The sequence below is a fragment of the Symphalangus syndactylus genome, chromosome 13 (assembly GCF_028878055.3).
Source record: "Symphalangus syndactylus isolate Jambi chromosome 13, NHGRI_mSymSyn1-v2.1_pri, whole genome shotgun sequence".
NCBI classification, from domain to species: Eukaryota; Metazoa; Chordata; class Mammalia; order Primates; family Hylobatidae; genus Symphalangus; species Symphalangus syndactylus.
Window position 1 is genome coordinate 23,034,480 of NC_072435.2, and position 15,417 is coordinate 23,049,896.

A 15,417-nucleotide genomic window follows, 5' to 3' on the forward strand; every position below is an offset into this window, starting at 1 on the left:
GTGCAGTGGCATGATCTCGGCTCATTGCAAGCTCCGCTTTCCGGGTTCATGCCACTCTCCTGCCTCAGCCTCCCGTGTAGCTGGAACTACAGGCGCCCGCCACTGCGCCCGGGTAATTTTTTGTATTTTTAGTAGAGACGGGGTTTCACCGTGTTAGCCAGGATAGTCTCGATCTCCTGACCTCGTGATCCGCCTGCCTCAGCCTCCCAAAGTGCTGGGATTACAGGCGTGAGCCACCGCGCCCGGCCCCTTTGCCACTTCTTTACCTGGCAAACTCCAGTTGGTTTATGTCATCGTTCAGGGATAACCTTGTCCCCAAGAAGCTTTTCTAGCCCCCCTTTCCACTCTGACAGGGTGACTCCTCTGTGCTCCCTCAACCCCTAGTGATACTTCCATGTCCCTTACATTGTGAGGCTCCATTTCCACCTTACTGCTGAACCCTGAACCCTGGGGGCACTGGCACAACGTCTGTCTCATGCTGGGTCTTCAGCATTAGAACATGGAGCCACACAGGGTAGCTGCCCTCCCGTGGGTCACACAGGACTCACCCAGGCACCGCTCTCTTACCTAGCTCATCAAGTTTCTTTTTCTTTTTTTTTTTGAGATGGAGTCTTGCTCTTGTCGCCCAGGCTGGAGTGCAGTGGCACATCACAGCTCACTGAAACCTCTGCCTCCTGGGTTCAAGTGATTCTCCTGCCTCAGCCTCCCGAGTAGCTGGGATTACAGGCGCATGCCACCACGCCCAGCTAATTTTTGTACTTTTAGTAGAAAGGATGTTTCGCCATGTTGGCCAGACTGGTCTCGAACTCCTGACCTCAGGTGATCTGCTCGCCTTGGGCTCCCAAAGTATTGGGATTACAGGCATGAGCCACCATACCCGGCCTCATCTTCAAGTTTCTGTACTGAAGTACCCTGGGACTGAAGTCCAAATTATTTATTTATTTGTTGAGATGGAGTCTCCCTCTGTTACCCAGGCTGGTGTGCAGTGGCTCGATCTCAGCTCACTGCAACCTCTGCCTCCTGAGTTCAAGTGATTCTCCTGCCTCAGCCTCCTGAGTAGCTGGGATTACAGGCGCCTGCCACCATGCCCAGCTAAGTTTTGTATTCTTAGTAGAGATGGGGTTTCACCACTTTGGCCAGGCTGGTCTCAAACGCGTGACCTCAAGTGATCTGCCTGCCTCGGCCTCCCAAAGTGCTGGGATTACAGGCGTGAGCCACCATGCCTGGCCTGGAGTCCAAAGTCTGTGGATTTTTGAGGTGTCCCTGGAGCACCTTTGTTCTTCAGGACCCCAGGCCCTTCTTCTAACAAATGAGATAACTAAACACACATTGCCAGGCATACATCTCACTGTTCCCAGAGCCCACATGAGATCTGTGAACGGGCTTTTAAATCTCCAATCATTGTCCTGGAGGGCAAGTGCTAAGAGGGAGCTGTATCATGACCATCAGTCTGCACGTGGTTGTGAGGCAGCTGCGGCAGCCGGATGGGAGTTCTCTTTCGTGTTACTTGAGGCCAAGGGGCATGTCCAATTCATCTGTTTCCCCAGTGCCCAGCTCAGGGCCTGGCAGGCAGGAGGCCTCCGGAAGTGGTGGTGGAGTGAACAAAGGCTGAAAGCATCAGGAAGGGGAAGAGTCGGGGCATGTTAAGTCGGTTCCTGAGGGCAGACACTTACCTGTCTTGTCCATCTCCATTTGCCCAGCTCAGACTAACGCTGGGAATACAGCAAATCCTCAGTAAGTCCCTATTGAATGAGAGTGAGTGAGAGACAGAAGCGTCCAGCATCAAAACTGCAGAGGAAACAAGTTTTAACTTTGTGCTTTGCCACCACGTAATCCCCACTCTTCCCGGGTGGGGTGCAAGGATGGACTCCAGCAGCCCTCATGGTAAGATTTATTATTCTCCGCTCTGTACAAGCCGCGTCTGCCACCCCACCCCCCACCCCAAAAAGCACCCAGCACTCCCTTGTGCCCTCCCAACTCTGCTCATACTCCACTGTCCAGCCAGATTCCAAAGGAGGGGGAGGGGCGGTTCAGACCCATCTCCGCCAAAACTTACTGGGGGCAGAGTGCTGCTGGGGCGGGGGCTGATGCGGGTCACAAACGAGGGGTGGACGGAGGATAAGGTTCAGTGTCTGATGGGATGAGGGGAGGGCAGAGAGGTCGAGGATGGGAGTGATTCAGTCTTGAGCCTGTCGGGCGTGCGCCCTGAAGGTCGCCAGTCCGTCTGAAGTTCTGAAGGATGGGGCAACAGCGAGGAGGGGGGAGAGTCTGATCAGTCCTGGGAGGTGGGAGTCCAGAAGGGGGCTTTTGATGGGAGTGGGATGGGAACCCCTCGGTCAGGCATCCTTCCCGGCCAAGGTGCCCGCCCCCGCTCCAGGCCCCCCGAGGTTCTCGGCCTTGTGCGCCAGGCGGTGTTTCTTGAGGCCGTAGGTGTTGGCGAAGCCCTCGCCGCAGGAGGAGCAGCGGAAGGGCCGGCCGCCCTGGTGGGCAGCCAGGTGCTTACGGAAGTAGCCGGGATCCTTGAAGGCCTTGAGGCAGGCGGGGCAGCGGAGCTCGGGCCGCGGCGGCTCATGGGCGCGCTGGTGGCGCAGCACGGAGCTCAGGTAGAAGAAGCCCTTGCCGCAATGCTCACAGCGGTAGGCGCGCTCGCCCAGGTGCAGCCGCTGGTGCTCCAGCAGGTTGGAGCGGTAGCGGAAGGTCTTGCCACAGGCGCTGCAGCGCTGGGGCCGGGCCACAGCGTGCAGCCGCCGGTGCTCTGCCAGGCTGGACGACTGCGCGAAGCGCTTGGCGCACACGCCGCACTTGAAGGCCCGCTCGCCAGTGTGCACCACGCGGTGCTGCCGCAGGTACCAGGAGCGCAGGAAGCCTCGGCCGCACACGCCACATCGGTACGGCCGCTGTTCCGTGTGGCAGCGCTGGTGGCGCATCAGCAGGGCCGCCTCCCAGAAGCGCTTCCCGCACACTGGGCAGCGGAAACCCCGCTTCTGCCGATGGCTGCGGCGGTGCAGGAGCAAGTCGTAGGCGCCCGCGAAGCTCTGGCCGCAGAGGCCGCATCCCAGGGTCCGTCGCACCAGGTGCACGTACTTGTGAGTCACGAGGCCCAGGAAGTGCTTGAAACTCTGGCCGCACGTGGCACAGCTGAAGCGCTCGGGGCCGGAACTGGCACCCCCGCCAGCCCCTGCCACCGCCGCCCCGCCTGCGTCCTCACCCCCAGACACCCCTGCCAGTGCCGCCACGGCCGCCCCCACCTCCCCCGCCAGCCCGTTGTCCAGCACGCTGGCCGCATCCGTGCCGCTGGAGCCGTCCGGGGGCTGCGGGCCGCCGGGTGTGGGCGGGAGCAGGCGCTCGGGGGCGGCCTGGTGGACCAGCTTGTGCCACATGAGGTTCTCGATGAAGCCGAAGGTCTTGCCGCAGGCGTCGCAGCCGTATGGCTTCTCTGCCATGTGGACCTCCTTGTGACTCATGACGTGAAAGAGATCCGGGAAGTGCTCGCCGCAGTCCGAGCAGGCGTAGCTCAGCCCATCGGTGGGCCCTGCAGACGTGCCCGAGGCCCCGGGCCCACAGGCCCCCGGTGCGCCCTGGGTGGAGGGGAGGCCGGCTGCCCCGGCCAGGGCGCAGGGCAGCTGGAGCCGGTGCACCTGGCGGTGGCGGGTGAGGCTCTGCGGGTAGCCGAAGACCTTGCCGCAGAGCTCACACTTGTAGGGCCGCTCGCGCGTGTGCACCACGTGATGCTTGCTTAAGTGGAAGGATTCGCGGAAGCGTTTCCCGCACACGGGGCACTGGTGCGGCTTCTCGCCCGTGTGGATGCGCTCGTGGCGCTTCAGGGTCTCGCGGCGCCCGAAGCCGCGCCCGCAGATGCCGCAGCAGAACGTCTTTCCTGGGACGCTGGCGCCGGAGCCTCCCGCCCCGCTGGTCCCCGCGCCGCCGAGCAGCAGCGGGTGGGCGCCCAGGAGCGGGACGGGCACGGCGCCGTACACCACCGCCGCCGCGGCCGCCGCCGCCTTCTCGCTGTCCGTGGTGGGAGGGTCGGGGGGCAGGAGGTACGGACCAGGGGGGAAGGTGGGCGGGGGCTGCGGGGCCGAGGCCGCCCCGTCCTTGGGCGCCTCCGCAGCGGCAGCGGGCGGGGCGTGGGCGGCCTTGTGGCGGAGCAGGCTCTGCGGCGCCGAGTAGGACTTGCCGCACAGGTCACAGGGGTACACGGGCCGAGGCCCCCCGGCGCCCGCCCCCGCGTGGGCCGCCTGGTGCTTGAGGAGGTAGGAGGCGTCGCGGAAGGCCTTCCCGCAGATGCCGCAGGGCAGGCGCAGGAGGTCGGCCGAGTGCGTCTTCACGTGGCGCTTCAGACTCTCCCTGCGGTTGAAGCTCTTGCTGCACACGGAGCAGGAGAAGGGCTTCTCGCCCGTGTGGATGATCTGGTGCTGGTGGAGGTGGCTGGGCTTCTTGAAAACCTTCCAGCAGAGTGGGCAGGCGAACGGGCCATCGCCGCCCCCGGTGGCAGGAGGGGGCACCCCAACACCAGCAGGGGCGGCGCTCCCGTCTGCGGAGGGGGCGGGCGCCGCGGGCGTGGCTGGAGGGCCCGAGGACACTGTGGAGGGGGCGGCGGCGGTGGCAGCGCTGGCGGCGGGTGCTGGGAGGCCCAGCGGCGGGAGCTGGGGGCCGGGCTGGGGCGGACCCCCCGCGGCCGGTGGCACGTCCTTGTGGCAGCGGCGGTGGCGGATGAGGCTGGACACGTGGTTGTAGGTGCGGCCGCAGACGCCGCATTCGTAGGGCCTCTCCCCCGAGTGCACCAGCATGTGCTGCACCAGGTGCGAGGACTGCTTGAAGGACTTCTGGCACACGCCGCAGGGGAAGCGCCGCTCCATCAGGTACTTCAGTCTTCGGAAGTAGCCCTTGTCGTCCTTGGTGGGGTCGCAGGCCGCCGCCGCGGGGGGCCCTGGCGGGGTCTGCGAGGGGGCAGGAAGCGGCCCTGGGGCCCCCGCGGGAGCGCCCAGCCCAGGCGTCACCCCCGGCCCGGACGCGGGCCCTCCTCGCTTCAGGTTCCCAAACAAGTGCTGGTGTCCCGAGAGGTCCACGATACCCCACTGCGGCGTGGGGAAAGCAGCGTCAAAGAGGGGGGGAGGGGGCGCCCCGAAGGCGGGCGGCAGGGGCGGATCGGGCTTCTTGGCTTGGGAAGAGGAAGAGGACGAAGATGACGAGGAGGACGAAGAGGAGGACGAGGACGAGGACGAGGAGGGCACCTCTGCCTTGGGCTTGAAGGTGGACGGGGGCGGGTAGTCATACTGCGGGGGAGGGGGCTGCGGCGGGGGCTGCGGTGGGGGGCCGGGGGCGCAGGGCAGGGCCGCCACTGCCTTGGCGTGTTCCCCATACAGTTCCATGGGCTCGAAGCGCTGGTGGTTGAGGAATTCCAGGAAGTCGAAGGGGTAGCTCTGGAAGTGCACCCCGTCCTCACCCCCGATGCCGCTGCTCCCGCCACCCCCGGCGCCGCTGCCCGCTGGGTTCGCCTCCATCTCCGGCGGGTGGGAGACGGGAGACCCTGTGAAGAGGAGGACGGGGCTGAGGACACGGCCGCGGCGCTGGGTCTCACCGCAGGTGAATGGAGCTGTGGGCCCACTCATCCATCCTTGTGCGGATCACACCCCCTCGCCTTCCAGGTTTCGGCTTCCAGTCCCTCTGCCTGTCCACCCCAAAGGGCAGCCCTTCCTCTTCGCTCCCTGGCCCCAGGACTCTCCTACTCACCTTCACCTTCCCTCTCTGTGTTCTCAACTCCCACCACCCTCCCCATCTGTCTTTTCCTTCTCTAATTCCTTCCATCTCTCCCCATCTTTTCTGGGGTCCTGACACAGCTTTGTAGAGGAGACCCTCTCCTCCACACCACCTGCAAGACCTCTACTTTATTATTTGTAGAAACAGGGTTTTGCTTTGTTGCCCAGGCTGGTCTCAAACTCCTGCACTCAGGTGATCCTCCAGCCTCCACCTCCCAAAGTGCTGGGTGATTACAGATGTGAGCCTGCGCGCTGGCCTGGGCCCTCTCTACTTTCTCTCCTTCTCAGACTCCAATTGTCCAAGCATCCTGGGGGCCTCTGGACTCAGTTTTCTTTCCAAACCCTCTCAGGCCCTCTGCTGTCTCCTCATACTCCTGCACCCTACCCCACCCGCAGCCCTCCGTTCTCATCCCTTCAGGTTTTATCCTAAAATGAGCATAATGATAAGGAGAACCACAGTTTCTATCAGCGTAATTAGGAGGGAGGACTCTGGGGCCACAATCAAATGTAAGCCCTGCCACTTTCTAGCTGTGTGGCCATGGGCAAGTGACTGAACCTCTCTGTGCCTCCATTTCCTCATCCACACCTGGGGACGACAAAGCACACGCCTACCTCACAGGACTGTGAGGATTCAACACGCTCATATGTGCAAGGCTCTTAGGGGGGCGGTTCCTGGCACTCTGTAAGCACTCAGTACATAGAAGGTATGGACTGGGCACAGTGGCTGACACCTGTCATCTCAGCACTTTGGGAGGCCGAGGTAGGAGAGCTGCTTGAGCCCAGGAGGTGGAGGCTACAATGAGCTGTGATCACATCACTGTACTCCAGCCTGGGTGACAGAGCAAGACCTTGGCTCTAAAAATTAAAATTAAAAAATAGAAGATATGATACTGTTATCACTGTTACTACTAGTAGTAGAAATGGGGAAGTCAGGAGAAGCCTAGAGAACTGAAAAAAGTCAGTATGGCGGGGATGCACTCTTTTAATATTAATAGACGGTAGACAGGAGAATTTGCTTGCCTGGGAGAAACAAATTCCAGCAAGGGGGCTGGCATATAGTCAGAATGTGGTCTGATACAATCCAAACACAGACTCTGGGCTTGGAAAGACCTGGGTTCAAATCCCATTTCCACTGTGATCCACACTTTCTCCATGTTTAAAATGGGAGGGACTCCTATACTGCAGGGAGATTCAAGGGAGTTGGAACAGAACGTAATGAAACACATGCATCAGCAGAATGCATTCAACCCCGAGCTATTTGTACCATCCATGACATCACACACCTGGGCTAAGCCTAGCAACAGAAGCAGGGAGCTTGAGTTCCATCCTTGCCCTTAGTGGGGCTTCTCCTGACCGCCCCCCCACATCCTTGCCCTTAGTGGGGCTTCTCCTGACCCCCCCCCACATCCTTGCCCTTAGTGGGGCTTCTGACCCCCCCACATCCTTGCCCTTAGTGGGGCTTCTCCTGACCCCCCCCACATCCTTGCCCTTAGTAGGGCTTCTCCTGACCCTCCACCCGCGGCATCATTCTCTGGCACCTCCTTTACACGACTTTTCATTCCAGATGGCAGGTATCCATGTGTGTACCCCACACCACACCAGACCCTCAGCTCCCGTAACTGATCTCTGAGTTCTTAGTCTACTTGCTGGCCTGGGGAAGCACCTCCACCAAGTGGGTGGAGGGTCAGTGGGTGAAGGGCCCGTGAGGTCTGACCCGCTTCCTGTCCATCATCCCTACCTGATGGAGGCTGGGCTCTAAGCCCAGCCCACTGTGGGGATCAAGGGGGATCCTACCAAGGCCTGGACCCTTTATCCTCTATCCATCGGGCTGCTCTCTCCTCGCACAGGTGAGGGGTGTCTCTTCCACCCCCACCCCAAACGCCATCCTGGAGTGAGATATTTTTAGTCTCCAGCTCCGGGTGTCCTTGTCCTTGGACAAGACTCAACATCCCGTGCCCTTCACACCCCCTCCGTTTAATCTGATCTCCGGAAAGAGGACAGGCGTGGCTGGGGTGGTAACTGGAAGGCTGTAGGCGGAACCTAAGTTGGGGAGACAGCTCTGGAGGGGGCTGACTGGCCAGGGAGGCAAACACAGGCCATAAGGATACAGGGAATAGGGGGTGATTTAGGGCGCCATGGGGAGGGAGGGCAAGAGTGTTTGGGGAAAGAAGCCCCTGACTAGCTTGTCTCCACTAGAGCACACGTTAATCATAGCTGTCACTGACTGGGCATTTCCTAGAGGCCCGCCACGGTTCTAAGCACGTTACACATATTAATTCACTGACTCCCCACAATGCTAAGAAATAGGGGCAGGTGTTCCTGCCGTTGGATAAATTAGAAAACTAAGGCACGGAGAGGCAAAGTGAGTTGCCATAGTCATGGAGTAAGAGTCTGGATCAATGGGCTTGAACCCCATTCCCACCCTTGCCCCCAGAGCAGTGTTTCACTGGGCTGTTCCCCGAGTGAAGGAAGGTGAGGGGAGAACTATCAGGATAAGAGCTTTATTTAGGGGTGTCTTCTGGGTTGTGAGGGGTGTCTATACAAGGGGCCTGGTAGGAGAGGGTGGTGGTTACTTTCTCTTCTGCCTACAATGTTCTCCCCCAGATTTCAACAAGGCTCCCTCTGGAGCCTCCTTGGGTCTCTACTCAGCACTCCCCACCCCATCACTCTCTAGCCCCTCATCCAGCTGCAGGTGTTTCATTATAGTTATTGCCACCAACTCATGTTATTCCTTTTCTGTGTGTTTACTGTTTGGCCCCTCTCTAGGAAAGCAAGGACTTGGCCTGTCTTGCTCGCCCCTGTGACCCCAGCACTTAGTGTAGCACCTGGCACAGTGTGGGTGCTTGACAAATATTTGCTGATATGTGAAAATGAAACACCACCTTCCTAAGTTACCAATGGGTCCGCAAAGAAATCATACATTAGACAGTGCTGGCCAGGCGGTGGCTCACACCTGTAATCCTGGCACTTTGGGAGGCCGAGGCGGGAGGATCACCTGAGGTTAGGAGTTTGAGACCAGCCTGGCCTACATGGTGAAACCCCGTCTCTACTACATTTATAAAAATTAGCCAGGCTTGGTGGTGGACGCCTGTAATCCCAGCTACTTGGGAGGCTGAGGCAAGAGAATCGCTTGAACTCGGGAGGTGGAAGTTGCAGTGAGCTGAGATCGTGCCACTGCACTCCAGCCTGGGCGACAAGAGCGCGACTCCATCTCAAACAAACAAACAAAAAACAAAAAAAAAACTGCTTAGCAATTAATGAAAATGAAAACACAACATACCAAAGCGGAGGAGGTGCAGCCAAAGCAATGCTCAGAGGGAAATGCACAGCTGTGAATGTCTATCTTGATATTTGTGGAATGAACGAAGCGATGAGACTAAGCTGATCAAACTCCCAGAGGAACGGAGGGGGACATGTAGCAGAAATAGAGCTAAATGATCCCAGGGATTCCTGGGAGAAGCAATTCTGGGGACAGTGATGTTATGAGGAGGGCACTGAGGGCAGGGTGTGGAGATGCTGAAGGGGATACATCAGTGGTGGACAGAATTGGTCAGCCTCATGATAATTTCCACTAGGAAACCAGAGACATTCCCTCGTTCACACAACTCAAGCCTAAACTGATATCTTTTTAAGAGGGGATGTCATAGGAGGGTTTTATGCGGAGAGAAGCATGATGGGGAGGGACCCCCCCGCTCACCACCACCACCACCACCAAGGGACAGGAGTCCCACAGCGAGTGTATTAACGGTTCACATTTATTGTTTGACCAGTTTGATATTTGTCATTGCCCGGATGCGGCATAGTCCTGTACCATTACTGGGCCCATCTTATAAGCCGGGAAACTGAGGAGCAGTATGGGGAAGGCATTCCTCCAAGGTCATATGGCCAATAAAGAGGAAAGCAGGTAACTGATTCCAGGTCTTTCTGATGCCAGATTGTGGGCCGTTCTGCTGCAACAATGCTGCCTTGTGATGAAATTCTGGTTTGTTAATAAGAGTAACGTAACGTGACATATAACACTGGATGTGTGCTTTCTACCAGCCTAGCACTCTCTAACTCTGATGTGTGTTAGCTCAACGAATACTCCCAGTAATCCTAGAAGATGGTTACAATTATTGACTCTGAAATACAAAGGAAGAGACTGAGGGCCAGAGAGGTAAATTAAAGTTCCAAAGTCAGGCCAGGCATGGTGGTTCATGCCTGTAATGCCAGCACTTTGGGAGGCCGAGGTGGGTGGATCAACTATAGTCAGGAGTTCGATCGAGACCAGCCTGGCCAATATATAGTGAAACCCCGTCTCTACTAAAAATACAAAAATTAGCTGGGTGTGGTGGTGCACACCTGCAGTCCCAGCTACTTGAGAAGCTGAGGCGGGATAATTGCTTGAACCCAGGAGGCAGAGGTTGCAGTGAGCTCACGCTACTGCACTCCAGCCTGGGTGACAGTTAGACTCTGTTTCTCAAAAATAAAACAAACAAACTTCCAAAGTCACATTGTTAACTAGTGGCAGGGCCAGTGGTTGAAGAAAGGCAGCAGGGCTCCACAGTCCCATCACATGCTGTCTTTCAATATTTCTCCCTCCAGAATGAAGGAGGATCCCCCATCCCACGTTATACTGGAAATGCATTGCTCCACCCATCTCCCTGCCACCGAATCCCAAGTCTCTTGGCTTGACCCAAGACCGGGACAAGTCACCAACATTTGTTGACCTCTAACAAGCATTGTGCTTAGGTGCCTTATGTGGCTTGTTTCATTCAAACTTCACAACAAACGTGTTAGTATCATTCCCATTTTACTGACAGGAGGACTATAACCAAACAGTAACCCCATCTCATTCAAAAGCCACAGTCCTGGCTGGGCACGGTGGCTCACGCCTGTCATCCCAGCATTTTAGGAGGCCAAGGCAGGCGGATCACCTGAGGTCGGGAGTTTGAGACCAGCCTGACCAACACGGAGAAACCCCGTCTCTACTAAAAATACAAAATTAGCTGGGCATGGTGGCACATGCCTGTAATCCCAGCTACTCCGGAGGCTGAGGCAGAAGAATCACTTGAACCTGGGAGGCGGAGGTTGCAGTGAGCTAAGATCACACCATTGTACTCCAGCCTGGGCAACGAGAGCGAAACTCCTTTTCAAAAAAAAAAAAAGCCACAGTCCTTACAATGACCTCCACAGTCTCCTGGCTGCTCTTCCAATATGCCCACTCCATTCCTGCCACAGGGCCTTTGCACTGGCTGTTGCTGCTGCCTGTAATACTCTGACTCTCAGGCAACCATCTCGCTCACCCCTTTACCTCCTCCCCATCTTTGCTCAATTGTCTTCTCAATGAGCCTCTCAGTAACCAGTGACCTGTCACCCAGGCCCACATCCTGATCTCCCTAACCAAGGCCTGCTTCATTTCTTTCCTTACTGCTCAGCATCATTTATAACCTCACATAGTCTACTTCTTTGCCTTGATTTTGCTGGTCTCCCCATCCAGATGATCGGCTTCCTGAAGGCAAGGATTTTTATCTCTTGCTCACTGTTCCATCCCCAGGACCTATAACAGTTCCTGGCTTGATACATTTTTGTTTGAAGAAGTGAATGAATGAGGCTAGGAAAGAAGGGAGTGATTTGCTCAAAGCTGTGAACCCTAGTAGAATCCAGAGCTCATCCTCCTAATCACTTCACTCCTGGGGTTGGGGCGCTGTTAAGAGCAGCCCCCCAGTGGGCCACAGTTGTCCATGAGAAGGGGAATTTTTACTCTTGTATAACTTTTTGGTATGTGGCTTTTGGGAGGGACAAGATGACAAGACATAGGAAAATCCTGGGGGAGGCCATCCTGAACCACAGCCCCCCCAGCTCTATCTCTTTATCCCATGATATTCTGAACACGCATATATACTCTTGGTTTTTATGTTTTTTCACTGCAGCCTCGAACTCCTGGGCCCAAGCACTCCTCCCACCTCAGCCTCCTGAATAGCTGGGACTACAGGTGCACACCAACCACACCCAGCTTTTTTTTTTTTTTTTTTTTTTTCCTGTAAAGACAGGGTCTCACTATGTTGCCAGGGTTGGTCTTGAACTCCTGGCCTCCAGCGATCCTCCCACTTTGGCCTTCCCAACTGCTGGGATTACAGGCATGAGCCACCTCACCTGGCCTGTATTTTGTTTTTTAATCATCTGCCCCCTCAACTAGCATGTCCACTCCATGAGGTCAGGGATTCTTGTCTATTTTGTTCTCTGTTGTACCCCCAATGTAAAGTAGGTGCTCATTAAACAGCTGTTCAACAAGTGTTTACGAATGAACGTATGAATGAATGAAGAACATTCTGGGCTCGGTAGAGCTGACAAAGGCTAGATAATTTATCCCAGTGCCCTCACCTCCAAAGCCTTTTGAGACCAAAGCTTCCTTCCTCTTGTTCTTCCCTTCGAATCTCCCACTCCACCCTCACCGGCCTCCCCTGCTGTTCCTCCACTCACCATGCTCGCCGCCACTTCAGGGCCTTTGCACTTGCTGTTCTTACTGCCTGCTCACCCAGGTCTCTGCATGGCTAAGCTGCCTCTTATAATTCAGGTTTCACCTCTAAAGTAGTTCATCAGACTCTCAGAGAACCCACAAAACCCCGTGTATCTTTTTTGACGCGTGTCTGATCAACTAGACTGTGAGACCTCGCACAGTGAGAAGACTGTGTGTATTGCTCCCCTTCATGGCTGTATACACTCTTCAGCTAGAATAGTGAATATGCGTTCAACACAGAATGAATGCCTACGAGAAAAGAAGTTACACCCTAGTGAAGTCCAGGGTCTTCCCTAGGGAGTCCAGGACGATGGCGTGAGAGCTGGGTGAGAAGCCGCAGGTCAGGGCAACAGTTGCTCATGACATAGTAAGAGGATGAGGAACATTCTGGGAAGGAAGGCTTCACCGCCTCACTGCGGGACACTGTTCTGTGGCAGAAGTAATGAAGACGGGTGACCACTATGAGGGTGGGGCGACAGGAGGTACAGGAGTATTTCATGGGAGCCTGGAGCTAAGCAGGCGGATATTTCTACCTGAAGCGGGAGAGGATGTGAATGTGAAAGAACTCTAGAGGGAGCTGTCCCGCTGCGAGGGGGGGGTGGCTTTGAAAGGGGTATTCTTAAGGGGAATCACTGGAGGACCTGCAGAAGGGAAAAAGGCATTCTTGGTGCTGACCAGAATAGAAAGTATTTTCACACCCACGAAGGGGCGTTCTGCTGGGGATGGAGGTGGTCAGGGCCATCGGGGGCTGTTGCTGTGCATGGACAGAGATAACGGGGGACAGTTCTGCTGCAAAGCACTAAGGCAACACTCTGGGGAGAATTATATAGAGGATACTAATAAGAGGGTTCACCAGCAGCTGCCCTACGTGGGGAGGGGCAATGCTGATGGCATCTGGAGGCTGACCTGGAGGACGCAATGACGGGGGGCGCTATGTGGAGGGGATCCTACGAGGAGGTATCATTTGGGGGCCCTGGCAGCCGTTTAGGGGATCGCCACGAATGAAAGCGCTTTGGCAGTCATCCTAGCTGGGGGCGTTCATGGGGGAGCTATCTGCAGTGGTCCTACCGGGGAGCAGTGATTGGGGGTCCCTTGGCAAGGGCCCGGCGGGAGCTGCACTGACTTGCTAGGGGTTGGGGGACGTTCTGGGGACCAGAGCGGGCCAGGGCGGGGCCCCCCGCCCCCGCTGCACCCGGGCCCCCGGGCCACGCACCCCGTCACTCACCGGCGCCGGGGTCTCCGCCGGGAGGAGGCCGAGGAGGCGGAGGAGGCGCCGCCGCTCCGGGGAGACCCGAGGGCCCGACCGGAAGTGCCGCCCCCTCCCCCTCCCCGGCAGCCCCGCGCCGCCCGCCTGCCCGCCCGCCCGGAAGCGGAAGTCGCGCCCGTTCCCGAGGCGCCGGCGTGGAGGATCGGAAAGAGGAGGCGGTGGCGGAGACCAGGAGGGAGGAAATGCGCTTGCGCACTGACTCGGGGACGCGAGCGGTGAAAGCCCGGGCCGCTTCCGGTGGGTGAACTGAGCCAGGTGCGCCTGCGCTCTGAATGCCCGCTTCTTCTGCGGGAACCCCGCGACACGCTCCGGGCGTCCGGTTAAGCCACACCTCCGGCTCAGTTCTCAGACTGAAGCCCCGCCCCCTGGCACTGAACCACGCCCATCTCACGGCGTAATTATAAGCCCCCTACTGCCTCAAAATCTGCCTTCTTCTCCTCGCCATCATGTAGTTTCTCCTGTTCTTCCCCCTCTCCAAGTTCCTACTCTCTGGAACTTCACCCCTCCCTAAGCCACGCCCCTTCCATCCAAGCCCCGCCCCTTGCATGTAAGCCCCGCCCCTTCACCCCATAGTATTTAAGCTGCACCTCGTGACTTTTGAGTGCCTCCCACCTCTAAAGCATTCTTTTAAATCGGTGGTTGTCAAGGATAGTTGGGAGGCCAGCAGCATCCGGCTGCCTGTTCAGACCATTCGGAATAGAAGCCCTGACGTTGGGGTCTAGGGATCCGTGTTTTGAAATACTCTAGCTGATTCTGCTGCATGCTGGTCAAGAGCCATGCCTGGCTTTACCACACTTGACACTGCCCCGCTGATATAATCGCTATAATCCCCGCTCCCAACTCAGCCCCATCCCAAACAGCCAAACCCAGGCCCATTCAGCCCCTCCTGTTAAGCTTCCACTCTCCCAGGAACTTCCCTTAGATACACCTCTCTTGGGTACTTCCTTCTCTCCCCACCGCCTCCATAGCAGTCGTGCGCTCCCCTCAGCACCTTCTCCTAAGTCCCACCTCTAATACCCTGTTCCCTCAAAGTTTCTCCTTTAAGCCTCGGCCCCCGGCCCTGAACCACGCCCACCTCAGAGCTGAATTATTATAAGCTCTGCCCCTCACCTTAAAATCTGTTCTCTTGGCCTGGCGTGGTGGCTCACGCCTGTAATCCCAGCACTTTGGGAGGCGAAGGCAGGCGGATTGCTTGAGCACAGGAGTTCAAGACCAGCCTGGGCAATATGGCAAAACCTCGTCTCTACAAAAAAAAAAAAAAATACAAAAATTAGGCTGGACGCGGCGGCTCAAGCCTGTAATCCCAGCACTCTGGGAGGCCGAGGCGGGTGGATCACGAGGTCAGGAGTTCGAGACCAGCCTGGCCAAGATGGTGAAACCCTGTCTCTACTAAAAATACAAAAATTAGCCAGGCGTGGTGATAGGTGCCTGTAATTCCAGCTACTCGGGAGGCTGAGGGAGAGAATTGCTTGAACCCGGGAGGCAGAGATTGCAGTGAGCCAGATCGCGCTACTGCAGTCCAGACTGGACAACAGCAAGACCCTGTCTCAAAAAAAAAAAAAAATAGCTAAATATGCTGGCGCGCGTCTGTAGTCTCAGCTACTCTAGAGGCTGAAGTGGGAGGGTCGCTTGAGCATAGCAGGTTGAGGCTGCAGTGAGAGGTGATCGGGCCACTGCACTCCAGCCTGGATGACAGAGCGAGACCCTGTCTCAAAAAAAAAAAAAAAAAAATCCGTCCTCCTTGCCCCACTCTCACTCAGTTCCTCCTGTTCTTCCCCAGCTCCAAGCCCCTACTCTCTATTAGATCAACTCTATCCATTCTCTTTAAACCGCTCTCACTTTATGCGGACCAACCTCTAAACCTCTTTAAGCCCCACCCAACTCTAATCCTC

General features: G+C 57.0%; 1 protein-coding gene across 2 annotated transcripts; it reads right to left on the bottom strand.

Annotated features, from left to right (window-relative positions):
* Positions 1-1,877: 1,877 nt before the first annotated feature.
* ZNF865 (zinc finger protein 865) lies at positions 1,878-13,905 on the bottom strand. Of its 2 annotated transcripts, none has more exons than XM_063615259.1 (2): positions 13,484-13,905; positions 1,878-12,507 (listed from the first exon to the last, which is right to left on the bottom strand). In XM_063615259.1, exon 2 carries the CDS (start codon positions 5,610-5,612, stop codon positions 2,337-2,339), a length of 3,276 nt encoding a protein of 1,091 aa, XP_063471329.1. In that variant the 5' UTR covers positions 5,613-12,507; positions 13,484-13,905; the 3' UTR covers positions 1,878-2,336. The 2 variants fall into 2 exon arrangements, with proteins under 2 accessions (XP_063471329.1, XP_055093645.1); XM_055237670.2 differs by having other exon boundaries at positions 1,878-5,530; positions 13,484-13,904.
* Between the last annotated feature and the right edge of the window lie 1,512 nt (positions 13,906-15,417).

Bases quoted from the DNA above. Each gene is read 5' to 3' on its own strand.
- ZNF865 (XM_063615259.1), bottom strand. From the start codon at position 5,612: ATGAGTGGGCCCACAGCTCCATTCACCTGCGGTGAGACCCAGCGCCGC.